This window comes from Macaca fascicularis, chromosome 3 (genome assembly GCF_037993035.2).
Source record: "Macaca fascicularis isolate 582-1 chromosome 3, T2T-MFA8v1.1".
Taxonomy (NCBI): Eukaryota; Metazoa; Chordata; class Mammalia; order Primates; family Cercopithecidae; genus Macaca; species Macaca fascicularis.
In genome coordinates this window covers 166,484,359-166,510,211 of record NC_088377.1, presented here as the reverse complement: position 1 = coordinate 166,510,211, position 25,853 = coordinate 166,484,359, and the positions used below count along the sequence as shown (strand labels likewise).

Sequence of the window (25,853 nt, the reverse complement as noted above, 5' to 3'; positions counted from 1 at the left end):
TATGTTTTTATAGAGAAACATTTCTGTTTATCACTACACTATCAATGCCTTCAGGTCTCTGGTTTCTGCCTGTACCCTTATTCTTCAACGGTGTTTTAAAATATGATAACCTAATAAGATTTGTAAGGTCAATGTAGAAAAATTATTTAATGCTTGTTAAAGCCAAATAAGTGTTTTTCATTTTGAATTATCAGTCATTTTATATTTTCAGTGCCCTTTTCCTGCCCACTAAGTGTAACGACTTGAGAATTTCTGATGTATTATTTGTTAAAAAATTAGCAAACTAATACACGAGTCTTATAATTTATGCTATTATTTGCTGGTTGATTTGCTTATTTCACCACTGACTGTTTATTAGGAGGTACTAACATATAAAAACCGTATTTGTTAATATGCAAGTAAATAATCTGATATACTTTTAAAAATACATTTTTAAAGCTTTGTTTTTTTTTAAAAATACTTTACAAAAAAAGTTTTCGGTTCACAGCACAATTGAGAGAAAAGTAGAGAGATTTCCCTCACACTCTCTACCTGCAGTTATGCATAGCCACTTCTGCTATCAACGTTCCCTCACCAGAGTGGTATTACAGTTGGTGAACCTGCAATGACATCATTATCACTCAGAGTTCATGGTTTACAATAGGGTTTACTCTTGGTGTTGTACCTTCTGTGAATTTTGAAAAATGTGTTTCAACATATATCTACCATTATAGTACCTTATAGAGTATTTTCCACTGCCCTATAAATCCTCCGTGCTCTGCCTATTCATCCCTCCCTTTCCCTAACCTCTGGCAACCTCTGATCTTTTAGGTAGAATCATACAGTATGTGACTTTAATTTTGCAGGGGGTGGAGCAGTTAAGTTAATTGTTGATTTTCTGAAGAACACTTCTTATTGTTAAGAAGACCCTTTACTGACTTCATTTTTCTTCTCTGAGACTGGTTTGCAGTAAATATTCTATTTGGCTATACTAAACAGGGAATTGTTTAATGACAAGGGGCTCACTCTTTGTAAGACAATGTGACAGGGATGACAGAGTAGTACAGACACAAAAGGGAAATGACCCCTTTGCTAATATTTAAGTATCTTAAATTAGTTTAAAGACTTCAGTGATTCCAAATGCGTTTTTAGTTTTATAACATGTATATGCATTGATAAAGCATTCTTACTTTTTGTAGCATAGTATTTTTTTCTCCAGGCTGGTCTCTTAACTTTTTTCACCCAATTGAGTTAAACATCTACTGTGGTATGTCAGAATATACTCTTGGCACAGAACTATGTAATGCCAATTCTTGTTTGAATGGCTTCAGTATACTCTTCTCAGAAGCTTAGAAGACCCCATATAAAATCTCATTTTTAATTCGATCTAATGAGTGTTTATACAAACTAATATTACCTGTTATTTATTTATCTTTCTTTTTTTTTTTGAGACAAAGTCTCGCTCTGTTGCCCAGGCTGGAGTGCAGTGGCCGGATCTCAGCTCACTGCAAGCTCCGCCTCCCGGGTTCACGCCGTTCTCCTGCCTCAGCCTCCCGAGCAGCTGGGACTACAGGCGCCCACCACCTCGCCCGGCTAGTTTTTTTGTATTTTTTAGTAGAGACGGGGTTTCACCGGGTTAGCCAGGATGGTCTCTATCTCCTGACCTCGTGATCTGCCCGTCTCGGCCTCCCAAAGTGCTGGGATTACAGGCTTGAGCCACCGCGCCCGGCCATTTATCTTTCTTATCCTCCGTGTACTTGAATTAGTTTAAAAGCCATTATGATTTATAAATTCATGGAAACTGGATCCTAAGAGCCGTTTTTATTTTCCCTCTTTGTTTAGTTCTGTGCTTCAGTCTTTGTCCTGTTCATTCATTCATTCACCAGATATTTGTTGAGCACTATGAACAGAAACCTCTGGCAGCCATTTATATGAAATATACACATGAATAAGACATTATTTTATTTTTAATTTTTATTATACTTTTAAGTTCTAGGGTACATGTGCACAACGTACAGGTTTGTTACATATGTATATATGTGCCATGTTGGTGTGCTGCACCCATTAACTTGTCTTTTATATTAGTTGTATCTCCTAATGCTCCCTCCCCCTTCCCCCGACCCCACCACAGGCCCCTGTGTGTGATGTTCCCCTTCTTGTGTCCAAGTGTTCTTATTGTTCAATTCCCACCTATGAGTGAGAACATGCGGTGTTTGGTTTTCTGTCCTTGCAATAGTTTCCTCAGAATGATGGTTTCCAGCTTCATCCATGTCCCTGCAAAGGACATGAACTCATCCCTTTTTATGGCTGCATAGTATTCCATGGTGTGTATGTGCCACATTTTCTTAATCCAGTCTGTCACTGATGGACATTTGGGTTGGTTCCAAGTCTTTGCTATGGTGAATAGTGCCGCAATAAACACATGTGTTCATGTGTCTTTATAGTAGCATGATTTATAATCCTTCGGGTGTACACTCAGTAATGGGATCACTGGGTGAAATGGTATTTCTAGTTCTAGATCTTTGAGGAATTGCCACATGGTCTTCCACAGTGGTTGAACTCGTTTACAGTCCCACCAACAGTGTAAAAGTGTTCCTATTTCCACATCCTCTTCAGCACCTGTTGTTTCCTGACTTTTTAATGATCGCCATTCTAACTGGTGTGAGATGGTATCTCATTGTGGTTTTGATTTGCATTTCTCTGATGACGAGTGATGATGAGCATTGTTTCATGTGTCTGTTGGCTGCATAAATGTCTTCTTTTGAGAAGTGTCTGTTCATATTATTTGCCCATTTTTTAAGGGGGTGGTTTGATTTTTTGTTGTAAATTTGTTTAAGTTCCTTGTAGATTCTGGATATTAGTCCTTTGTCAGATGAGTAGATTGCAAAAATGTTCTCCCATTCTGTAGGTTGCCTGTTCACTCTGATGGTAGTTTCTTTTGCTGTGCAGAAGTTCTTTAGTTTAATTAGATCCCATTTGTCAATTTTGGCTTTTGTTGCCAATGCTTTTGGTGTTTTTAGACATGAAGTCTTTGCCCATGTCCATGTCCTGAATGGTATTGTCTAGGTTTTCTTCTAGGGTTTTTATGGTTTTAAGTCTAGGATTTAAGTCTCTAATCCATCTTGAATTAATTTTTGTATAAGGTGTAAGGAAGGGATCTAGTTTCAACTTTCTACATAGAGCTAGTCAGTTTTCCCAGCACCATTTATTAAATAGGGAATCCTTTCCTAATTTCTTGTTATTGTCAGGTTTGTCAAAGATCAGATGGTTGTAGATGTGTGGTATTATTTCTGAGGGCTCTGTTCTGTTCCATTGGCCTATATCTCTGTTTTGATACCAGTATCATGCTGTTTTGGTTACTGTACCTTGTAGTATAGCTTGAAGTCAGGTAGCGTGATGCCTCCAGTTTTGTTCTTTTTGCTTAGGATTGTCTTGGCAATGAGGGTTCTTTTTTGGTTCCATATGAACTTTAAAGTATTTTTTTCCAATTGTGTGAAGAAAGTCATTGGTAGCTTGATGGGGATGGCATTGAATCTATAAATTACCTTGGGCTGTATGGCCATTTTCACGATACTGATTCTTCCTATTCATGAGCATGGAATGTTCTTCCGTTTGTTTGTGTCCTCTTTTATTTCGTTGAGCTGTGGTTTGTAGTTGTACTTGAAGAGGTCCTTTATATCTCTCGTAAGTTGGATTCCTAGGTATTTTATTCTCTTTGAAGCTATTGTGAATGGGAGTTCACTCATGATTTGGCTCTCTGTTTGTCTATTATTGGTATATAGGAATGCTTGTGATTTTTGCACATTGATTTTGTATCCTGAGACTTTGCTGAAGTTGCTTATCAGCTTAAGGAGATTTGGAGCTGAGACAATGGAGTTTTGTAAACATACAATCATGTCATCTGCAAACAGGGACAATTTGACTTCTTCTTTTCCTAATTGAATACCCTTTATTTCTTTCTCTTGTCTGATTGCCCTGGCCAGAACTTCCAGTTACTGAATAGGAATGGTGAGAGAGGCATCCTTGTCTTGTGCCAGTTTTCAAAGGGAATGCTTCCAGTTTTTGCCCATTCAGTATGATATTGGCTGTGGGTTTGTCATAAATAGCTCTTATTATTTTGAGATACGCCCCATCAATACCTACCTAGTTTATCGAGAGTTTTTAGCATGAAGGGGTGTTGAATTTTGTCAAAGGCCTTTTCTGCATTTATTGAGATACTCATGGGATTGTTGTCTTTGGTTCTGTTTATATGATGGATTACATTTATTGATTTGTGTCTGTTGAACCAGCCTTGCATCCCAGGGATGAAGCCAACTTGATTGTGTTGGATAAGCTTTTTGATGTGCTGCTTGATTCGGTTTGCCAGTATTTTATTGAGGATTTTCGCATTGATGTTCGTCAGGGATATTGAATGTATATTCTGTTGATTTGGGGTGGAGAGTTCCGTAGATGTCTATTAAGTCCACTTGGTGCAGAGCTGAGTTCAAGTCCTGGATGTTCTTGTTAACTTTCTGTCTCATTGATCTGTCTAATGTTGACAGTGGGGTATTAAAGTCTCCCATTATTATTGTGTGGGAGTCTAAGTCCCTTTGTAGGGCTCTAAGAGCTTGGTTTATGAATCTGGGTGCTCTTGTATTCGGTGCATATATATTTAGGATAGTTAGCTCTTCTTGTTGAATTGATCCCTTTACCATTATGTAATGGCCTTCTTTGTCTCTCTTGATCTTTGTTGGTTTAAAGCCTGTTTTGTGAGAGACTAGGATTGCAACCCTGCTTTTTTTTTTTTATTTTCTATTTGCTTGGTAGATCTTCCTCCATCCCTTTATTTTGAGCCTATGTGTGTCTCTGCACATGAGATGGGTCTCCTGAACACAGCACACTGAGGGATCTTGACAGTTTATCCAGTTTGCCAGTCTGTGTCTTTTAATTGAGGCATTTATCCCATTTACATTTAAGGTTAATATTGTTATGTGTGAATTTGATCCTGCCGTTATGATGTTAGCTGGTTATTTTGCTCGTTAGTTGATGCAGTTTCTTCCTAGCATCGATGGACTTTACAATTTGGAATGTTTTTGCTGTGGCTGGTACCGGTTGTTCCTTTCCATGTTTAGTGTTTCCTCCAGGACCTCTTGTAAAGCAGGCCTGGTGGTATTGAAATCTCTCAGCATTTGCTTGTCTGTAAAGGATTTTATTTCTCTTTGACTTAAGAAGCTTAGTTTGGCTGGATATGAAATTCTGGGTTGAAAATGCTTTTCTTTAAGAATGTTGAATATTAAACCCCACTCTCTTCTGGCTTGTAGAGTTTCTGCTGAGAGATCCGCTATTAATCTGATCGACTTCCCTTTGTGGGTAACCTGACCTTTTTTTCTGGCTGCCATTAACATTTTTTCCTTCATTTCAACCTTGGTGAATCTGACAATTATGTGTCTTGCGGTTGCTCTTCTCAAAGAGTACCTTTGTGGCATTCTTTATATTTCCTGAATTTGAATGTTGGCCTGCCTTGCTAGGTTGGGGAAGTTCTCCTGGATAATATCCTGGAGAGTGTTTTCCAGTTTGGTTCTATTCTCCCCATCACTTTCAGGTACACCAATCAAATGTAGATTTGGTCTTTTCACATAGTCCCATATTTTTTGGAGGCTTTGTTCATTTTTTTTTTAAACTCTTTTTTCTCTAAACTTCTCTTCTCACTTCATTTCATTCATTTGATCTTCAGTCACTGATACCCTTTTTTCCACTTGATCCAATTGACTACTGAAGCTTGTGCATGCATCACATAGTTCTTGTGCCATTGTTTTCAACTCCATCAGGTCATTTAAGTTCTTCTCTACACTGTTTATTCTAGTTAGCCATTTGTCTAATCTTTTTTCAAGGCTTTTAGCTTATTTGCGATGGGTTCAAACATCCGCCTTTAACTTGGAGAAGTTTTTTATTACTGATCTTTTGAAGCCTACTTCTGCCAACTTGTCAAAGTCATTCTCTATCTAGCTTTGTTCCATCACTGGCGAGAAGCTGCGATCCTTTGGAGGAGAAGAGGTGCTCTGATTTTTAGAATTTTCAGCTTTTCTGCTCTGGTTTCTCCGCATCTTTGAGGTTTTATCTACGTTTGGTCTTTGATAATGGCGACCTACAGATGGGGTTTTGGTGTGAAGGTCCTTTTTGTTGATGTTGATGCTATTCCTTTCTGTTTGTTAGTTTTCCTTCTTACAGTCAGGACCCTCAGCTGCAGGTCTGTTGGAGTTTGCTGGAGATCCACTCCAGACCCTGTTTGCCTGGGTATCACCAGCAGAGGCTGCAGAACAGCAAATATTTCAGAAGAGCAAATGTTGCCGCCTGAGCCTTCCTCTGGAAGCTCGTCTCAGAGGGGCACCCAGCTGTATGAGGTGTCAGTCAGCCCCTACTGCGAGGTGTCTCCCAGTTAGGCTACTCGGGGGTCAGGGACCCACCCGAGGAGGCAATCTGTCCGTTCTCAGATCTCAAACTCCATACTGGGAAAACCACTGCTCTCTTCAAAGCTGTCAGACAGGGACGTTTAAGTCTGCAGAAGTTCCTGCTGCCTTTTATTCAGCTATGCCCTGCCACCAGAGGTGGAATCTACAGAGGCAGGCAGGCCTGGTTGAACTGCAGTGGGCTCCACCCAGTTCAAGCTTCCCAGCCGCTTTGTTTACCTAGTCAAGCCTTAGTCAAGCCTCAGCAATGGTGGACGCCCCTCCCCGAGCCTCGCTGCAGTCTCGCAGTTTGATCTGCTGTGCTAGCAGTGAGCAAGACTCTATGGGCTTGGGACCTGATGAGCCAGTCATGGGATATAATCCCCTAGTGTGCCGTTTGCTAAGACCGTTGGAAAAGCACAGTATTATGTCAGGAGTGTCCCGATTTTCCAGGTACCAAGTTTCATGGCTTCCCTTGGCCAGGAAAGGGAATTCCCCCACCCCTGTGCTTCCCCAGTGAGGCCATGCCTGCTTCGCCTCACACTCTGTGGGCCGCAACCACTGTCCAACAAGTCCTAGTGAGATGAACCCAGTACCTCAGTTGGAAATGCAGAAATCACCTGTCTTCTGCATGACTCACGCTGGGAGCTGTAGACTGGAGCTGTTCCTATTCGGCCATCTTGGAATGATCTCCATTATTTTTAGTCCAAGGAACTTACAGGACTTTAAGGGCTTTAAAGGCGTTAAGAAAAGTTTGTAAATAACACACAAAGAGAAAAATGCTAAAATGCTATGTAGGAGAGTTTAGAGGAAGGTAGAATTACTTGTTTTTGAGAGAGAATCAGTCATAGATTCTACCAGGAAGAAGGCTAAACTTTGAAATATGGGTAAGGTTAGATATGTACAAATGGGAAACATGTTTTTTATTTGTAGCAGTGGCTCAAAGTATGTAAAGAATATATGTGGAAAAGCACTATACTTTTAAGAGGATCTAATTTGTCTGATATTGAATGGGAAGTATGTAGAAATAAAACAGGAATAGTTGGTTGGAATGAGATCACTGAGGGCCTTCAGTGCAGTTTTTATATGTATATTCAAATATAAATCCACATTTACGAATATAATAAACACATTTTAATTTTTTTAAAAAAGCTGTGATTATTGTTTCTATGCTGTTGAATATATGCCAGAGGAAGGGTTGTAACTTTTTACTGAATTGTGTGTAGCTACTGTTAACTTCAGAAACATTTTTCTTATGAATGCTGATGTCCAGCTTTTAGTCATTTATTCTTTTCAAAATTTTTCTTCATGATAAAAGAAATACATACTCAGTCTTTTTAAAAAGTTTAGATTCTGCAGGAAAATAGAAAATGGTCATCTGTACTCCAACATTTGCATTTGGTGTATAATATTTACTTTTGAAAACATTTTTAAGTGAAACACTGAATAACAAGAGGTAGGTTTTTTTCTGCTTGGATAATTTAGAACTGATAAACTGTTGGCTTCCCTACTTCTATTTATCTTCTATGTTAGTTTGATAAACAACTTTAAATCTTTGACTAAAATCTTAAGTTTTCATTTAATCAGAATGTATTGGTTTGAGGTCACTTGAAAGTAGAGTGTATTTTTCAGTTTGTAAAACTGAAAAAAAGTAACTCATTTGTTATTTTTATTCCAGAAGCGTGTTCATTTTATTTTTTAAACTACATAAAACATTTTAGAGAGATGTAAAATCTTCAGTAAGAAGAAAAATTTTCTCCCACTTAACTATGAAGAGTTGTGGTAATTTGGCATCATCAACATACACACAGTTATGTTTGCAATCTCATGTGAAGAAAAAAAGGCAGGAGTTTGCAGAGCTACAATACCTGGTTAGGGCAAGAGATTTTTAGAAAAGGCAACATAAGGTCTTTCCTTTGGTTCATAGACAGTTTGTTTTGGGAGGGCCTGCTTTGTGCCAACTCCTGTAAATACAGAGCAGAATTAGAAATGACCGCTATCTACAATATGCTCTCAGTCCAATTATTAAGTCTGAATAGAGGATTGTGGGAATTGACACTAGGCCCTTGTATGTGCAAAGCAAACTGGTAATGCAGAAGACTTCCACTTGATAGAGTTTAAAATTATTGAAGGAAGATGACCAAAAGCCCAGGCATTTTGGTGTATCTTAAGGTATTGGTGTTAAAATTAAGGGAGTAAGACAACAAAAAATATATATGCAGCAAGGCAAAACCCTTTGAGTATTTCTGTTTTAGTATTTGGAAAATAAGAAAAGGAAATTTGAAGAATGAGAGAGGAAGGGATAAATGGAGAATGGCTTCTTACTGCTGTTACAAACCTAAGTAGTAAGAAGCTATCTTTGTTCTTACTAGTCTATAAATGGAGGTATCTTATTTTATCTATGCCCTGTATTTGTATGCACATGTATTAGTTTTGTAATATGTGAAGTTTTTGCACTGTTATGCCTTTCTCAATGTAGTTTCTCAACTTTGAGATTTAGTTTCATTTAAATTCCATCCTTGATACTACTGGAACATCTAAGTTTCACTACATAAAACTTTCTTAGTAATTTAGCATTTTCCTGGTCCCATGAAGTGGGACATTATAGCCATCTGTGGCTATATTGTAGCTGTAGATGTTGAAGATGTTTTAGAGGAAGTGATAGTCTAAATCATGTATTCAGTAAGTGTTACACAAGTTTGGGTTAACCAGTTTTCTACTTTATAGAAGTAATTTTTGTTCTAAAGATAGTAATATAAATAAGGATTTATATGACGTTCCAAATTGTAGATATTTTGGTGATTGATTCAAAAACTTTCTTTTTCCTGTGTAGGACACCATTGCAGTGGCTAGATTTATTGTTTTTTTAGCTTCTTCATCTATAGGCAAAGATGATAAACCTTGCATATTTTTGAAAGCATTTGAAGACCTCAAATCAACTGTTTATGTAAGTATGTAGTTTTTATTCTCTAATTATATTGCAGATTTAATGAGCTACAGTGATGGAACTGAAAGTATTTCTGTTAATCTGCAGATAAACTACTTGGTCTGACTAAATTACTTTAATTGAATATTTTAAGTTTAAAAAATAGAAGTTTTTTCTTGGTTTTATGTTTAAAATGACTAGATAGAAAAGGGAATTCCTTTATAATACTTCCATAATTACTTATTAATAAATAAGTACTTATTAATACTTATTAATACTTAGTGAAATAATAAATAATAATGAAACTTACAAAACTGTACAAACATTCTAGACTGGATATTATTCTTTGTAATTATACTATCAGGCACTTTGCTCTACCTGATTTCCCTTTAAATTAATCACCTACCCCTCTTTAGGTAAAACTGATTTTTTCCTTCTATTTTATTCGTTGTGAAGATGGCCTTCCTCTCCTTTCCTCTTTTAACGCCCTACTTTCCACACACACACTTGAAAACTGCCTTTTTAGTCAAAACATTTTAGAGAGATATAAAATCTTCAGTAATAAGAAAAATTTTCTAGGTAGAATTGGGCTAAACAATTACTAGGTAGAATTGGGCTAAGCCAAGTGCCTGCAGGCCAACATCTGCCTCTTTTTTTCTAGTACGCACAAAGGTACTATAAGTGCTGGCGGTGGCTGTGCTTGATATTAAAGTTAATGAATTAGGCTGGAGGTGGGTAAAATTTGCAGTTAAAGTGATCACTGAAGCACTTCCTTATTTTTTTTGTTTTCTTTCTGAAAACGTCTAGGGTTCTATGCAGGAAAAATTTTGAATATCAGCTCTGATTTTCCACTTCTATTGGACTGACAGAAGTTTGCATTATTTTACATTCTATCTTGAGAACTGAATATTGCTGTGCTTCAAATTTAATCTGTAAGAACACTAATATTTTAATAAAGTACATTTTCATTTGACCTTACATCTTTGCCTTTTTTTTAAGTTTCTGTAGCTTAGACAACTTTGCACATTTCACTCTTAATTTGTAAGCCATAACTTTATATCATCCTAGTGAATTTGAATATTTTACGAGTAAGTGTGTACTTTTACTAAAACTAAAAGCCTGTAATCACATTGGAGGTTATCTGTGTACAAGTTCTTTGTATATAAGTTCTTTCTTTTTTTCCTTCAGGTTTATGTCAAATCTGTAAGAGATTTTTCTACAGAATCAATGTCTTTGGTAAGATGATATTCAGTTTAATTTAGAATATTACACCTATACCCATATATACCACACATACACAGATACATGTATATGTATATTCAGTCCACTTTGTAGTCTGATGTTGATATAGTATCAGTACACTGGAAAAACATAATCTTTTTTATAGCTGATAATGTTTTATCGGAGTGATATATTTTACCTAGTAATCAATATCTGAATATTCTGTTGTCTGGAATAATATCTGCTGATATTTTGTTTAAGCTATACATACACAAGAAAAATAAAGTAAGTTTTTACTGTATGAGGATCCTTAAATTTTTGTTTTAAACCATAGGCAAATTCATTTCTTTTTACATTAGCTTGGATTTAACCAGACAATTTTGTGCTGAATTATATAATTGAACAAATTATATAATTTTAAGTTATTTTCTTACGATACATTTCTCTTTTTTTACCCATTTTTCCCGTTATTTTAAAGCATAGGTATAGCTAGAGCTTCCTCATAGCAATAGGAAGATTCCCATTCCCATTTTTATAGTAGTCTACTTGTAGCTGAGTGAAACTGGAAAGAAGATATTAATAATTTATGAGTATAGTTTAATATAATGTTTATGTTCTACTTATGTTTTTGAACCTTTAGTTTCAAATGGACAGAATTCAGGAACTGTTTCTACTTGACAATGACTATAGAATACAGATACTAAATTCTAAGTATTAGTATAATTAATATTTTTGGGGGGGGGACTGTTACCAGTAAAAGAACTGATGTACTTTTTTAAAAATGTGAATTAGCTCTGGTATTAGTGTTTCCCAAAATTGTTATAGATTGTTTAATTTAAAATATTTGATATATTTGTGAACCTGTAAATAAGGCAGGAATAGTAAAAGCCTCTGAACAATAAGTTAAATCAGGCATAGATCTATTTGACTTTATTTTCCTGACTCATAAAAAGATGCTCATTTGGCACATTTCCACATTTTAAAACAGAGCATGCATCTTGCAGTTGATTATCGAGAAAACTGACAGTTATTGTTTTTGAGTTTCTTGTTTTCCTAAAAAAGTGTATTTTTTTCGAGGATATAGTATTAAATGTGTAGTCTGTGAGGGCCAGGGTGTTTTTAGAATTTAGAAAATAAAGTATTTTGTTTTTCAGTGGTAGAAAGTTTGCTTTTCAAGTGACTCAGGGTAATCATTTGATCTTGTACTGTCTTCAGGATTTAAAAGCTTTATTAGCCCACTTATGTGGAATCTGAAGGCCCAACATAAACTATCCCCTGTATTTTTATTCAACCTAGTCTTGTCATTACCTTTGACCAGTACACTCCAGCCATCCAAACCTCCTGGATTTTCAAACATACTGAATGTGTTTTCTCTGCTTGGAACACTGTTGCTTATCTCATTCCCAACTTCTGTACTTCATTTAATTAGTTCTTTCTTTAAATATCTTTTCAAAGAGACCTTCTAAGACAACTCTAAGACATCTCCCTGCTTTTATGGTTTGTTCTTCCATTGGTGCAGGGGCTATTTGTGTTTCGTTCACACTTATTTTTATTGCCCTGTATAATAAATGGCCCATCAATGAATGAATGAAAGGACGACAGAATATAAAGGAATGAATGAGTTGAATTATGCTGCTAGGTGTTTTTCTCTCTTTAGGCTTTTATTGTCTGCTGTGCTTGATTTTTGTCCACTAGTTAACTTTCTGCCTATGCTGTGAATTGCATCTCATTTAACCCAGTGCTCACATTTTCTTGACTGATTGATTTCATAATGGGCTGCCACTTAAGCTATCCAAAAAAAAAATTGTTCATGTCTGTGTGAACTGTGGATCAAGTGATGTACTTAATGATAATGCCATCAGGTTATCTTTAGTATGTCATGAGCCGATGGTTTTCTCATGGACATGTGCCTGTGCTGTGCAATACTGAGCAATTAGCTGTGTGTGGCTATTAAAAATTCAGTTCATGATTTGCACTAGTCATTTAAATTCCTGAATAGCCACAATATTGATATAGAATATTTTCATTATCACAGAAGATTCTCTTGGATAGTGCTGTTCTAGATTATTTAGTGAGCAATAAAAAAACCTCAACAAGTATTTTCGTAAGTACTAAATAGTTTTATTAACCTAGGAGTTGTTAGGATGCCATAAATATTATATGCCTGTTGTTTTAGATATTAGCCGTGTGCCTTTTGCACCAGCAGTGTGAATCTATTTTCAGACCTCTGATTACATGATGCTAGTATGTGCTATCACTTCTCCTTGTTACTTGTCCTTCAAAATTTAGATTTTGTTGCCACCTTCAGAAAGCCTTTGCTTACCATTCTCCTAAGCTAACTCCACTATTTCTCTAGCTAACACATTTGTTCAAACTGATTTGGATGTCCCTCTACAGTCCTTTTTTATGGAATACAATAATTTATTGTGTCAGCAAGGGAGACCAATTCCCTACTAAGATAGGGCTTTTTGGGAATCATGTAAATTTAATTACCTTGTTCAAGTGTGAGCTTACTCAAGGGTACGTTAACCAAACTTGTAAGAATATTAACCTAACTCATTAGAGAATTATTAAGCAAAAATATCAATTTATGAATTTATAATGAGGATTATATCTTAGCTGTTGTACACATAAATACTTGCCGATTTACGTGGAAAGCCAAACAAGAAGTTGTTTATTGGTAATGAATTAACAAATGGCAGTTACTTAGTTGATTGTAATGGTTAGTGTCATTGAGTTTTGCTGGCCTTTCCCATTCATCTCTCCATGAGATGTTAAGATAGAGTATTGAGTGTACGCTAAGCACATGTTTTCTCCCTACTGTTCAGTATGCTTCTCTTCCATTATTTCTCTTTCCATTCCATTATTCTGTCATTCTTTTTTTAATCATTGATGAGTTAGCTAGCTTTTATGTTGAAGTTTGATTAGATTAGCAAATTCTACTCTTTTGTTTGAACTGAGAAGCCTCCTTGGAAAAACTAATTAATTTGAGTTTAAAAATTTTAACTCTTAGAGTGATAGGTGTCCTTTTTTCCATTTGATGTTGGGGCCACCTATCTAAAGCCCTTTAAGGCTTTTTTTAGTATCACTGTTAATATGCAAACATATCCTTGTAAACCACTTTCCCTTTTCTTTCCCAACTTATTCACAGTTACTTCAAAAAATAATCTTTCGCTCTCATTATTATAGAGCAAAAGGAGCTCACTCTACCTGATGTGCTATAAGCCAATACTGTGAAATCGAATTTTTGAGAAAAGAAAAGCTGAAAGTCAGTCAGCACCTAAGGAGACACGAGCTGAGCTCAAATATGTCTCCCTGTGCTGTCTTTAAGTCAGTGATTTTATTAGAAGAGTTTTAGAGAGTAGATACTCGGATTAGTAAGTCATTCGTAGGACGAAAGGGGAGGTTTGGAAAGTCCTTGGGCATGCACAGTTATTTCTTCACATTAATGCATGGGTTGCATGCGCAAATTCAGGTGGAGTTAGTATGATGAATGTGATGGAAATTCATACTGTGATGTCAGCAAGCTTGTTCTCAAATTCCAGTCAGCCATCTTGATTTCAACTGATTTCAGATAGTTTGTTATTGCTCTCAATAATCAGTAGGAGTTTCAGTAGTATCTCAGCGAGTTGTTTCTTTTCTTATCTGGTACTCTGCAAACTCAAGAATTTTTGTTAGTTGCTGATTTCAACTTTTCAGTAAGTTTTCATTTCTTATCTACTATACTGTAAACCCGAGAATTTAGGCATTATTAGTTTTAATTCTTTGGGGTACAGTTTCATTATTATCATTTTAAATCTTTTTATACCATTTATGACTCAAAACCTGGCTTGAATTATGAGTCAAAATCTAGGCCTGTGGAAAATCTCTATAATAGCATGGGGGTAAAGGGAAGAGAGAAATTGTACCACAAGTTTTGAAGTGATATTAGTTAAAAAATAGAACCAAAATCTCTTAAATTGCATTTTTTAGAATTTGCTCTCTGTTAACAATTTGATTTCTTGTCCCCCAGCTACAGTTTCTTGACCAAATAAGCTGGGGATGTACTAACTTAAAGACAGCTAGGATGATTTAATTACTTAAAGATTCCTTGAGAGTGTCCTTAAAAAAAAAGTTTTCTAAACTTACAAGAGATGTAACTTGTATTGTTAAGACTAGTATTCTGGTTACCTTTTCAGGGCTTCTAAAAATATCTCATGCCTAGTCATTTACCTTTAATAAAACTCTCTTTTCTTAGACCTTTTACATTGAAGATGTACATATTTTAAAAAAGTATTTCTTGTTTTCTGTTATTGCTTCAGTTTTGATAAGTATTTCTGGTATTTCACTACAGATGCTCCTTGATTTACAGTGAGGTTACATCCAGTAAACCCATCATAAGTCATAAATGTTATAAATACAAAATGCATTAAACAGCCTACTAGACCCATTCTAAAGTCAGAAGATTATAAGTTGAACCATCATAAGTCAGGGACTGTATGTATATACTGTTTGCTACTTTTGTATTGGAGAAGTATAATGTTTTAATTAGATTATAGGTTATGCCTTTATGAGCTAGTGTGCAAATTGTACCATTTATAAACAAAGTTCTAAGGGAAACTAGTTGGATAAGCTAAGCTGTGTTCATTGCCTTTTTTTCAGGTTACAGCTTCTTTTAGACACTTAAAAGGATAAAATACAGTTATATGGATTTGCTGCTAATATGATTATAACATGATTCTACAATGTAAATACTTACTATAAATGTATTCACTGTCTTCTCCTTCTTTAGGTTCCAGCAACAAATTATATATATACACCCCTGAATCAACTTAAGGGTGGTACAATTGTCAATGTCTACGGTGTTGTGAAGTTCTTTAAGCCCCCATATCTAAGCAAAGGAACTGGTAGGTATTAAAACTGGTGGAATTTTTATAGAGTAGAAATGCATTATTGATTTAAGAACACAGTTCCATCTGTACCCTAAGTCCTAGAATAGAAGCTCAGTTTGGACCTATAATTGCCAAACAACACTGATGCATATTCTTTGGCTAGTTTAATTTGTAAAATAAACATGATCTTTAGATTCTAGAGTCTAGTTAAAAACAGTAAGGAAAAAGAATGAAGCAAAGGATGCCAAACAGCAACGTGAAACCGTGTATAAACCAAGTATAAAATTCACTGGTAAAGGTAAATATATAAACAAATGCAGAATACTGTAATTCTGTAACACTGATGCATAAATCACTTTTAATTCTGGTATAGAAGTTGAAAGGCAAATATATAAAAGGAGCTATGACTCTAGAAATATGTTAATGGATACATAGTATAAAAAGATGAAAAGTATGAAATCAGTAACATAAAGTGTGTGGGGTAGAAGTAAAAGTGTAGAGTTTTTGTATGTAATTAAAGTTAAATTGTCAGGTTAAAATAGATTGCTATAAATATTAGGTACGTTATGTAAACCCCATGGTAACCACAAAGAAAATAACCTATAAAAGATACGCAAAAGAAAATGAGGCCGGGCGCGGTGGCTCAAGCGTGTAATCCCAGCACTTTGGGAGGCGGAGATGGGCGGATCACAAGGTCAGGAGATCAAGACCATCCTGGCTAACACAGTGAAACCCCGTCTCTACTAAAAATACAAAAAAATTAGCCGGGCGTGGTAGCGGGCGCCTGTAGTCCCAGCTACTCGGGAGGCTGAGGCAAGAGAATGGCGTGAACCCAGGAGGCGGAGCTTGTAGTGAGCCGAGATCGCGCCACTGCACTCCAGCCTGGGTGACAGAGTGAGACTCCATCTCAAAAAAAAAAAGAAAATGAGAAGGGAATCAAAGCAGGTCATTACAAAAAAATGAAACACAAAGGAAGATAGCAAGAGAAGAAAATAGGGAATTAAGTGTCACAAGACAGATAGAAAACAATGAATTAAATGGCAATCGTAAGACCTTTCTAATCAATAACTAGTATTATTATAAATGAACTAAATTCCCTACTAAAAAAATCATAGAGTAGTTGAGTGCATTAAAAAAAACAAGATACAACTATATGCTTTCTACAAAAACTCACTTTAGATTTAAGGACACACATAGGCTAAGTCAAAGTGAAGGAATGAAGAAAGATATTTTTTGCAAATGGTAACCGAAAGAAGAGAAGTGGCCATACTTCCATCAGACAAAAGAGACTTTAAGTCAAAAACTGTCACAACAGGCAGTTTTGGGATATCATATAATGATGAAAGGGTTAATTCACCAAGAAAATATAACAATTATGTATGCTGCTAACATCAGAGCGCTTAATCCATGAAGCAGACATTTCAGAAGTGAAGGGAGAAATAGCAACACAGTTATAGTAGGAGATTTCATTTCACCACTTCCGGTAATGGGGGAGATGGTCCAGACAGAGATCAGTACGGAAACGGAAAACTTGAACAACACTGTAGACCAAATGAACCTAACAGAATATTCTACCCAGCTAGAGCAGAGTATACATTTTTCTCAAGTGCACATGGAACATTCTCCAGCATAGATAGCTTGTTAGGTCACAAAACAAGTGAATAAATTTAAGATAGCTAGTATCTTTTCTGACTTCAGTAAAATCAAACTAGAAGTCAATAGCAGGAGGAAAATAGTAAAATTTTGAAATGTGTGGATATTAAACAGTAAACTCTTAAACAATCAGTGAGCCAAACAGGAAGTCAAAAAGGAAATTAGAAAATATCTTGAGACGGAAGTGAAAATACAGCATACCAAACGTATGTGGTGTGGCAAAAGCAGTTTTAACAGGGAGATTTATAGCAAAAAGTATATATATTTAAGAAGCAGAAAGATCCCAAACAAGTTTACACCTCAAGGAACTGGAAAAAGAAGAACAAACTGAACCCAAAATGAGAAGTAGGGCGAAAATAATAACGATCAAAACAGAAGTAAATGGAATAGAGAATAGTAACAATAGAGAAAATAATCAGTGAAACTCAGTTAATTTTTTTTGAAAAGATACATAGAACTGGCAGACTTTTACTTAGACTAAGAAGAAAATGAGAAGAATTAAATCAGAAATGAGAGTACTTTATAGCTGATGCCACAGAAATACAAATCATAAGAGACTACTATGAAAATTTATATGCCAACAAATTGGATAACCTAGAAGAAATAGATGATTTTCTAGAAACATAAAATCTGCCAAAATTGAGTCATGAAAAAATAAAAAAAAAAATGAACAGACCTGTACCTAGTAATGAGATTAAATCAGTAATCCAAACACCTCCCAAAATAGAGAAAAGTTGAGGACCAGATAGCTTTACTAGGGAATCCTACCAAACATTTAAAGAAGAATTAATGCCAATCCTTTAAAACTCTTCCAGAAAAATTGAAGAGAATGAAATACTTCCAAACCCATTTTATAAGACTGACTTTACCATAATAACAAAACCAAAGACTACAAAAATAGATGCAGAAATCCTCAGTAATATACTAGGTAACCACATTTAACAGCACATTAAAAGGATCATACACTATGACCAAGTTAAATATATCACTGTGTTGCAAGGATATTTCAACATGGAAAGCTAGTCAATGTGATACCTTAAGAAATGCAGGATAAAAATCACATGATTAGACAAGATGGCCAATTAGAGGTAGCTAGGAAGTTAACTTCCTGCCGAGGGAAACCAAAATATTCAGTAAACCAGATTTTTGAAGAGAAAACAAGAGTTTCTCTTATTGCATAGAGAGGCAATGCAGACACCAAGACTGAAGAGGAAGGAAGCTGGGAATTCTGTGCGTGGTTACCATGTGCCAGTGCTAGTTTCCGGCTTTGAACGGCTCTTAGAAAAGGGCAGAGTGAAGGGATGGCAGGGCAGCCCACTCTTGCCATTGACCTGTGGGATCCTAGCTACAAGAAGTCTCACCATCTCCATGGACATTTGAACTCAGAGGGCAGGGGAATCTACCTGGAAAGTAGGCAGAGATAGAGCTGCAGCCTGTGTATATGTAGCTCAGGAGCTTTTGCATATAGGACAGCTACAGTAGAATGTCACCATTGGTGTCCATGCCCAAAGGCTCTTCATCTTTTTCCAAGTAGCTCTAACCCAAGCTGACTGCTGGGCCAAGAGAGAGCAGGGTTGACCTCCCCATGAGACTGGAACATGTCTGTTCTTTAGGTCTGCCAGCCCTTCCCAAGGTCCCTGCCTGGCTGCTCCTGCAGGATCATGTATGCAGCACAGCACCCATTACACAGCCTGGGTGATTTGCTGGTGACCCAGCCTGAATACTTTACTGGTGGTCTGGGAGCACTTTGGATCCCCCAGCACAGATGGTACCTGATCCTGAAGGGCCAGAGGATGGAGCTGCAGACTGGTCCCAATGCCCCAGGGCTGCAACGTGCAGCTTGGCAGTGCTAACCTGATATCTGTAGCTGGTATGTGAGTGAGGGAGGAGCCCTTACTCTCAAAACACTGAGAAAGGTGATGAGTTCATGGGGCCAGTGCAGAAGTGGAGCATCCCTTCCAAAACAGGTGGTCTGGGAAGGGAGTGGCCTGTCTCCCAGCTGTGCCCTATGCCCAAGGAAGAAAGACCCATGACCCAGAATACCTAACAAAGGAGACATGGGCACAGTGCTAGTTATTGGTGGGGGCTTTCCTCAGGCCCAGGACTGGTGGGGGCTCCCCTCAGGCCCAAGAGCAGACTTGGTGAAGGGGTCATCCCTCTTCTTTCCCAACATAGACCAGTACTGTGAACTCACTGAAATACAAAGGCAGCGTAGCTGAATAAGAGGCTGTATGCTATTTTAAGCACCATGTATTGGGTTCCATCCCAAATTGCAAGACCAAAAATATTTTTCCAGCATATGTTGCCTATGAAATCCAGGACAAGAATCAAATAAAGATCCTATTCAGAGTCTTGGTCCTCTAAAATAACCCAGAAACGAAGCCAGTTGGATATACTCTACTCAAGCCACAGTTACAGACACACAAGCTCTTTCAGTTAAGAACCAGTGCAAGAACTCTGACAATCAAAAAGTCAGAGTGTCTTCATACCTCCAGGGAGCCTACTAGCTCCCCAGCAATAGTTCGTAGCCAGATTGAAATGGCTGAAATGACAGGCATAAAATTCAAAATCTGGATGGCAAGGAAGCTCATCAAGACTCAAAGAAAGTTGAAACCCAACCCAAGAAATCTAAGGGATTCAGTATAATGGTACAAGACCTGAAAGACGAAACAGTCATTTTAAGAAAGAACCAAACTGAACTTCCTGACATTGAAACGTTTACAAGAATTTCGTGATATAGTCAGAAGCATTGACAGTATATTAGACCAAGATATGGAAAGAATCTCAGATCTCAAAGACCAGTTCTTCCAAACAACTCAGTCAGGCAAAAATAAATAAAACAGGATTTTTTTTTTAAGTGAATAAAGCCTCTGACAAATAGATGTGTATTTGAAGAGACCAAACCTACAACTTACTGGCATTCCTGAGAGAGAGGAGAGATAGTAAACAACTTGGAAAACATATTTGAGGATATAGTCTGAAAATTTCCCAATCGCACTAAAGAGGCTGACATGAAAATTCAAGAAATACAGAACAACCCTGGTGATACTATGTAAGACAACCATCCCCAAGGTCAATGTGAAAGAAAAAAATCTTATAGGCAGTTAGAAAGAAGGGTCAGGTCATTTACAAAGAGAATCCCATCAAGATGGCAGGGGAACTCTGAGCAGAAACCTTAGAGGCTGGAAGAGGTTTGGGGTCTATTTTCAGTATCCTTAAAAGAAATTTCAGTTAGGAATTTCGTATTCCACTAAATTAAGCTTCATAAGTGAAGGAGAAATGAAATTCCTCTATCAGACAAGCAAATGGGAATTTGTTACAGCCAGACCAGTCTTACCAGAGATCCTTAAGGGAGTGCTAAACATGGAAACAAAAGTATACCTGCTATCATAAAAACACACTGAAGCACGTAGCACAGAGACACTATAATGCAAAGCACACTCAGGTCTACAAAACGGCCATCTAACAGCATGATGACAGATTCAAAATCTCATGTATTAGTACTAATCTTGAATTTAAACAGTCTGAATGCCCCCACTTAAAAGGCACTGAGGGGCAAGCTGGATAAAAACACAAGACCCAACTGTCTCCTGCCCTCAGGAGACCCATCTCACATGTAACATCACCCACAGGTTCAGTGAAAAAGATTGGATAAATACGTACCATGCAACAGAAACAAACAAAAAGACAGGAGTCTCTTATGTCAGATATAACAGACTTTAAACCAGCAACAATTTAAGAGGGACAAAGATGGCCACTACAAAATGATAAAAGTGTTCAATTTAAGAAGACGTAGCTATCCTAATGTATATGCACCCAACGTTGGAGCACTCAGATTCATAAAACAAGTTCTTCTTTACCTAAGAAAAGACATAGACAGCAACACAATGACAATGGGAGAGAGACTTCAGCACCCTACTGACAGTGTTAGATATCTAGGCAGAAAACTAACAAATTCTGGAAGTAAACTCGACACTAGATCATTTGGATCTAGTGGACATCTATAAAATACTCCACCCAACAACCACAGAATACACATTCTTTCCATCTGCACTTGGAACATATTATAAGATCAGCTGCATGCTTGGTTATGAATTAAGTCTGGATAAATGATAAATTCAGAAAAGTCAATCATACCAAGCACACTCTTGGACCATAGTGCAATAAAAGTAGAAATCTATCAAGGAGATCTCGCAAAACTACACAAAAACATGGGAATTTAAAAACTTAATCCTGCATAACTCTCAGGTGAACAACGAAATTAAGGCAGAAAACAGAAACTTTGAAATTAATTAAAATTAAGCAAGAAGAACTTGTTTTATGAATCTGAGTGCTTTCCGTATGCTCTAATAGTCCCATGTCTGTTGTTCCCGTCTTTGTCTATGAGTACTCAAGGTTTAGTTCCTACTTGTAAGTGAGCGTGTGAGTTATTTGGCTTTCTGTTTCTGTGTTAATTCTCCTAAGATAATAGCTTCCATCTGCACCCCTGCTGTTGCAAAGAACATGATTTTATTCCTTTTTATGACTGCGTGGTGTTAGATGGTGTATATGTACATCATATTCTTTAACCCACCATTGATGGCGCCTGGGTTGATTCCATGTCTTTGCTATTGTGAATTAGTGCTGTGATGAAATATGACTGTGGGTTTTTTTTTGATAGAACAATTTATTTTCCTTTGAGTATATACCCAGTAATGAAATTACTGAGTCTAATGGTAGCTCTGTTTTAAGTTCTTTGAGAAATTTTCAAACTCCCAACAGTGTATATAAGCATTTCCTTTGCTCCATAGCCTCCCTCACCAGCATGTGTTATTTTTTTACTTTTTTTACAGCCATTCTGACTGATATGAGATGGTGTCTTTTTGTGGTTTCCTTTTTAATTTCTCTGATGATAGTATGATAAACATTTTTTCATGTTTGTCTTCTTTCGAGAAGTGTCTGTTCATGTGCTTTGCCCACTTTTTAATGTTATTTGCCTTTTGCTTGTTGATTTAACTCCCTTATAGATTCTGGATAGCAGACGTTTGTCAGATGCACAGTTTCTAAATATTTTCTCACATTCTGTAGGCTGTATAGTTACTCTGTTGATAGCATCTTTTGCATGCAGCTCATTAGTTTAGTTTGTTCTCATTTGTCAATTTTTGTTTTTGTTACAATTGCTTTTGGGGATGTAGCCAAAAATTATTTGCCAAGGCCAATGTTGAGAAGGGTGTTTCCTAGGTTTTCTTCTAGGATTTTTATAATTTTAGGTCTTATATTTAAATCCTTAATCCATCTTGAGTTAATGTTTGTATATGGTGAAAGGTAGGGCTCCAGTTTCATTCTTCTGCACATGGCTAGTCGGTTGTCCCAGCACACTTTATTTAATAGGGAGTCCTTTTCCCACAGCATTTGACAACTTTATTGAAGATCTGATGGTTGTTGTGTTAGACCCCATGATCAAAACACCTCCCACCATGCCCCACCTCCAGCATTGGGGATTACAATTCAACATGAGATTTGGTCAGGAACAAATATCAAAACTGTATCAGTTGTAGGTGTATAGCTTTCTTTCTGAGTTTTCTATTCTGTTCTACCTGTCTATGTGTCTGTTTCTGTACCACCAGTACCAGGCTGTTTTGGTTATTGCAGCTTTCCAGTATAGTTTGAAGTCAGCTACTGTGATGCTTCCAGCCTTGTTCTTGTTGCTTCAGGTTGCTTTGGCTATTTGGGCTCTTTTTTGATTCCATATGAATTTCAGAGTTTTTTTTTCTAATTGTGTGAAGAATGACATTGGTAGTTTGATAGGAATAGTGTTCAATCTGTAAAGTGCTTTGGACAGTATTTTAACAATATTGATTCTTCTTATCCATGAGTATGAAATGTTTTTTCCATTTGTTTGTGTCATCTGTAATTTCTTTCAGTAGTGTTTTGTAATTTCCATTGTAGACATCTTTCATCCCCTTGCTTAGCTTTATTCCTAGGTATTTTATATATTTTGTGGCTATTGTTAATATGGTTGTATTCTTGATATGGCTGTCAACTTGGACATTATTGGTGTATAGAAATGTTACTAATTTTTGTACATTGACTTGGTAACTTGAAACTTTATTAAAGTTGTTTGTAAGTTCTGAGAGCCTTTGGGCAAAGACTATGGGGTTTTCTAGCTATAGGATCATATCATCTGCAAAAAGATAGTTTGACTTCCTCTCTTCCTATTTGGATGCCTTTTTTTTTTTTCTTTCTCTTGCCTGATTGGTCTGGCTAGGAGTTCAGTACTATGTTGAATAGGAGTGGTGAAAGTAGGCATCCTTGTCTTGTTCTGTTCTCAAGAATAATACTTCCAGCTTTTGGTTTTTCAGCGTAACGCTGCCTGTGGGTTTGTCATAGATGGTTCTTGCTATTATATTTGGAAGTATATTCCTCTGATGCTTAGTCTGTTGAGGATTTTTATCATGAAGGGATGTTGCACTTTCTAACTTCTTGATGAAGGCATTTAGTGTTATAAACTTTCCTGTTAATATGCTTTAGCTCCACCTCAAAGATTTCAGTACACCTGTCAACCAAGTAGTATATGCTGTACCAAATATATAGCCTTTTATCCCTCACCCTCCTCCGAACCTTGCCCCCACACTGAGTCCCCAAAGTCCATCATATCTTTCTTATCTCTTTGCATCCTCATAGCATAGCTTTCACTTACAATTGAGGACATATGATATTTTGTTTTTCCAATCCTGAGTTACTTCACTTAGAATAATGTCTTCTGGCTCCATCCAAGTTGCTGCAAAAGATATTATTTCGTTCCTTTTTATGGCTGAGTAGTATTCCATGGTGTATATATACTACATTTTCTTTATCCACTTGTTGATTGATGGGCACTTAGGTTGGTTCCATGTTTTTGCAGTTGTGAACGTGCTGCTATAAACATGCATGTGCATGTGTCTTCCTATAATGACTTCTTTTCCTTTGAGTAAATACTCAGTAGTGGGATTACTGGATTGAATGGTAGTTCTAGTTTTAGTTCTTTAAGGAGGCTCCATGCTGTTTTTTATAGTGGTTTTACTACTTTACATTAAAAAATGTATGCACCTTGATGAAAAATACAGTATTGCTAAAAAATGCTAAGGATAAGTTGAGCCTTCAGTGAGTTATCGTTTTGCTGGTGGAGATGATAGACTGATTGGTCAGGATGGTGTTTTCTGAAGACTAGTGTGGCTGTAACAGTTTATTAAAATAAGACAGTACTGAATTTTCTCATCTCAATTGACTCTTCCTTTTATAAAAGATTTCTTTGTAACATGAGATGCTGTTTGATAGCATTTTATTCACAGTAGAACTTCTTTCAAAATTTCAGTCAGTTCTCTTCAACCCTGAGAGTTCTCTTCAACTAAGTTTATGGAATATTCTAAATCTTTTATTGTCATTTCAAAAATATTCATAAAATCTTTACCAGGAATAGATTACTTCTTAAGAAACTACTTTCTTCCCTCATCCATAAGAAGCAACTCTTCATCTGTTGAAGTTTTATTATGAGATTGCATCAGTTCAGTTACACTTTCAGGCTCCATTTCTCATTCTAATTTTCTTACTGTTTCCACCACATCTGCAGTGACTTAACTCCACCAAAGTCTTGAACCCATCAAAGTCATCTGTGAGGGTTGGAATTAACTTTTTCCAAACCCCTGTTGATGTTGGATTTTGACCTCACACGAATCAGGAATGTTCTTGATGTCATCTAGAATAAATATTTTCCAGGTTTTTATTTTACTTTGCCCTAGTCCATCAGAAGGATCTCTATCTATGGTGGGTATAGCCTTATGAAAGGTATTTCTTTTAAATAATGACACTTAAAAGTAAAAATTATTCCTTGGTTTGTGGGCTGCATAATGGATATTGTATTAGCAGGCATGAAAATAACATTAATCTTGAACATCTCCATCAGAGCTCTTGTTTGACTAGGTGCACTGTCAATGAGCAGTCATATTTTGAAAATAATCTTTTTTGCTGAGCAGTACGTCTCAACATTGGGCTTAAAATATTCAGGAAGCCATGCAGTAAGCAATGCCATGCAGGCTTTGTTGTTTCATTAAAGAGCACAGGCACAGTTGTTTTTGCCTAATTTTGAAAGGCCCTAGGATTTTGAGAATAAGTGAATATTGGCTTCAACTAAAAGTCACCAACTGCATTAGACCCTCACAAGAGAGTGAACCTGTTTTTCGAAGCTTTGAAGGCAGGCACATTGACTTCTCCATAGCTATGAAGGTCCTAGATGGCACCTTGTTCCAAGAGAAGACTATTTTGTTTACATTGAAAATGTATTGGTTTGTGTAGCCACCTTCGTTGATGATCTTAGTTAGGTCTTCTGGATAACTTGCTCCAGCTTCTTCATCAGCACTTGCTACTTGCTGCTTCACCTTGTACTTTATGTTATGAAGATGTCTTCTTTTCTGAAATGCCATGAACCAATGTGATAGCTTCAGCTATATCTTCTCTAGCCTCCCCACCTCTGTTGCCCTTTAAAGAACTAAAGAGAGTTAGGACCTCATTCTACTTTAGGCTTTGGCTTAAGGGAATGTTGTGCTGGTTTGATCATCTATGCAGACGACTAAAATTTTCTCTGTATCAGCTATAAGGCTCTTCGACTTTCTTCTTATTCATGTGTTCACTAAAGTAACACCTTTAATTTCCTTCAGAAACTTTTTCTTTGTATTCACAACCTGGCTAACTGGGCACAAGAGTCCTACTTTCAGTGTATCTCAGCTTTAGATATATGCCTTCCTAAGCTTCATCATTTGTAAC

At 36.7% G+C, this 25,853-nt stretch overlaps 1 protein-coding gene across 40 annotated transcripts in view; it reads left to right on the top strand.

The window, feature by feature from the left end:
* Nucleotides 1–25,853, top strand: part of POT1 (protection of telomeres 1) — a 114,670-nt gene that overhangs the window by 23,071 nt on the left and 65,746 nt on the right. For 19 of the 40 annotated variants that reach the window (XM_045388452.2, XM_074035935.1, XM_074035921.1 and 16 more), the window contains 3 exons: nt 9,238–9,351; nt 10,519–10,566; nt 15,323–15,437. The exons of 5 other annotated variants lie outside the window; for them this stretch is intronic. In XM_045388452.2, coding sequence (XP_045244387.2) covers nt 9,238–9,351; nt 10,519–10,566; nt 15,323–15,437 — 277 coding nt within the window. Of the gene's footprint in view, nt 1–9,237; nt 9,352–10,137; nt 10,263–10,518; nt 10,567–15,322; nt 15,438–25,853 lie in introns of all 40 variants that reach the window. 16 more of the 40 variants (XM_074035932.1, XM_074035918.1, XM_074035905.1 and 13 more) reach the window with 3 other exon arrangements.